Source organism: Aplysia californica, unplaced genomic scaffold, assembly GCF_000002075.1.
Source record: "Aplysia californica isolate F4 #8 unplaced genomic scaffold, AplCal3.0 scaffold00751, whole genome shotgun sequence".
Taxonomy (NCBI): Eukaryota; Metazoa; Mollusca; class Gastropoda; order Aplysiida; family Aplysiidae; genus Aplysia; species Aplysia californica.
In genome coordinates, this window is record NW_004798021.1 from 170,611 (window position 1) to 172,755 (window position 2,145).

General features: G+C 46.0%; 1 protein-coding gene across 1 annotated transcript in view; it reads right to left on the reverse strand.

The window, feature by feature from the left end:
- The window catches only part of LOC101845958, an 11,132-nt gene that overhangs the window by 1,118 nt on the left and 7,869 nt on the right, over positions 1–2,145 (reverse strand). The window contains exons 4-6 of the mRNA XM_013088488.2: positions 1,902–1,962; positions 1,137–1,225; positions 98–383 (exon numbers count right to left, since the gene is read on the reverse strand). Of these exons, the coding sequence (XP_012943942.2) occupies positions 98–383; positions 1,137–1,225; positions 1,902–1,962 (436 nt within the window). The remainder of the gene's footprint in view (positions 1–97; positions 384–1,136; positions 1,226–1,901; positions 1,963–2,145) is intronic.

The window sequence follows — 2,145 nt, forward strand, 5'->3', positions numbered from 1 at the left end:
CACACACACACACACACACACACACACACACACACACATAATATACACACAGACAAACACGTCCCGGGTGGAGAATCCCCGTGAATCAACCCCTGACCTTGAACTCCACTAAGGTCGAGTGACTGGAGGCGGACCACAGCGACCTTGTGGACTGTGTAGACGTCCTCTTTCCCGCCGTCGTGTGGGGCCGGTTCGCCATCTTGACTTTGCGGAGTACGTCATCGTTGACGTCACTCAGGCTGTCGTCTGCAGCACCGTTGCAGTTCTCGTCATTGTCGTTGTTGTCAGGAAGATCATCGCCGATAGGCTCGGGAAGTGACGTGTTGTTTTGTTCCAGCGAGCGGGCGTACTCGTTCCCATTGTTGAGGAAACTCATGTAGGAGCTGGGGGGAGGAGGGGAGGAGGGGGGCATGTCATATAGGAGCTGGGAGGAGGAGGAGGAGGAGGAGGAGGAGGAGGGGAGGAGGAGGAGAGGGGGCATTTCTTGTAGAAAGTAAGTCTACGCGTCCACCAAAATAAGATCACTTCTAGGCCAGGCTAATGTACGACGTTTTTGCATGGTGTAGAACCGACTCAAGACGATACACGTCCACGGCATCAGACCAGCTAGGCCTAGATCTATATCTAACCTATTTTTTGCCCAGTGTTTCATGATTACGAGAACAACAGACACAGGCACAGGCGATTTATTTATTTATTTACTTTTTCATAATTGTTTCTGGTGTTTAGATCTATTGAGACATAAGTATAGGTCTAGACAAGGACTGCCTTTTTTGTATTATTACGCAGAGGCTAGAGTCTAGGTAAAGCGCGAAGGCTAGGTCTAACTTATTTTTAAGCTCTCTCGAGAATGAACTACAACGGAGAGCTGCTGCTTTTTCTGTCCTAATCCTTACAATCGTCATGTTCCTCTATTTCTTTAGTACGTTTGTCACACTCTTGTGACCCGTTATTTCCGGGGTGCCTTGATAGTCGAAGTGGACTTTGTGCTGTTGAAGCTGGGGAGTTGAGCAGAGTAAGCCTGATTACCTGTATGGATTCTCTGCTGACATCCACCCCTTGGCGCTCTTATGACCTGATGCAATTGCGAGCGCCGTAAAAACTCTACTAAAACTAAACTAAAGACAAGTCCTCACTTTGTATCTGACGTCACCAAAGGTTTCCCAGTTTTCCTGGACACTGTCGGCTTTGCTTTCACCAACTTTTTGAGAACATTCAGAGATCCCTGAAACATTTGAAAAATGATTTTAATTTTTGACGTATTATAAAAAAAACTGAATTTAAAACTTATCACAGACATACAAGTGCGTACACCACAAACACATGCGCCCGCGCACTCACATAGACATACATGCACGCACACGCACACATACGCACACACACACACAACTATTTTTGAATGTCACATTCGTTAAAAACGATTTTATTTCCAAGGTCACAAATCGAATTAGGTTTAAGTTCGGTTGTACTGTGCCAAAGTAATAGCTTTTGCCCCACTCGTGAAAGAAAAATCGGATTGGCTCTGACTGAACCGAATAAATCAAATTATAAGAGTGCACTGGGCATAACGTGCACACTTGTTCAGTCCTGACTCTTTAGTTATTTCCCCTGTTTACCATACCTGGCAAACCAGCGAGCCCATACGGCGATGCAAAACTTCAAGTTCTTTCCTCAATGACTGGACATAAGATGACTGAACACGACATGATGGGACATAAAATGACTGGACATATTATCATGACTGGACTGAACACAACATGACTGGATATAACGTGACTGAACATAAGATGACTGGACTTGACATAACTGGACATGAGATGACTGGACATAACATAACTGGAGATAAGATGAATGGACATAACATAACTGGACATGAGATGACTGGACATGACATGACTCACCGACTTGACAATGACCAGCCAATCAGAGTAGTTGCTGTCTCGAGATATGATAGAACCTCTCCTGGAACACACAACAAGAACGGTACCGTCAAAATATAGCTTTAACCGCCCCCTCCCCCGCACACACACACACACACACACACACACACACACTCGCGCACGCGCACAAACACACACACACACACACACACACACACATACACACACACACACTCGCGCGCGCGCACAAATACGCACGCTCACA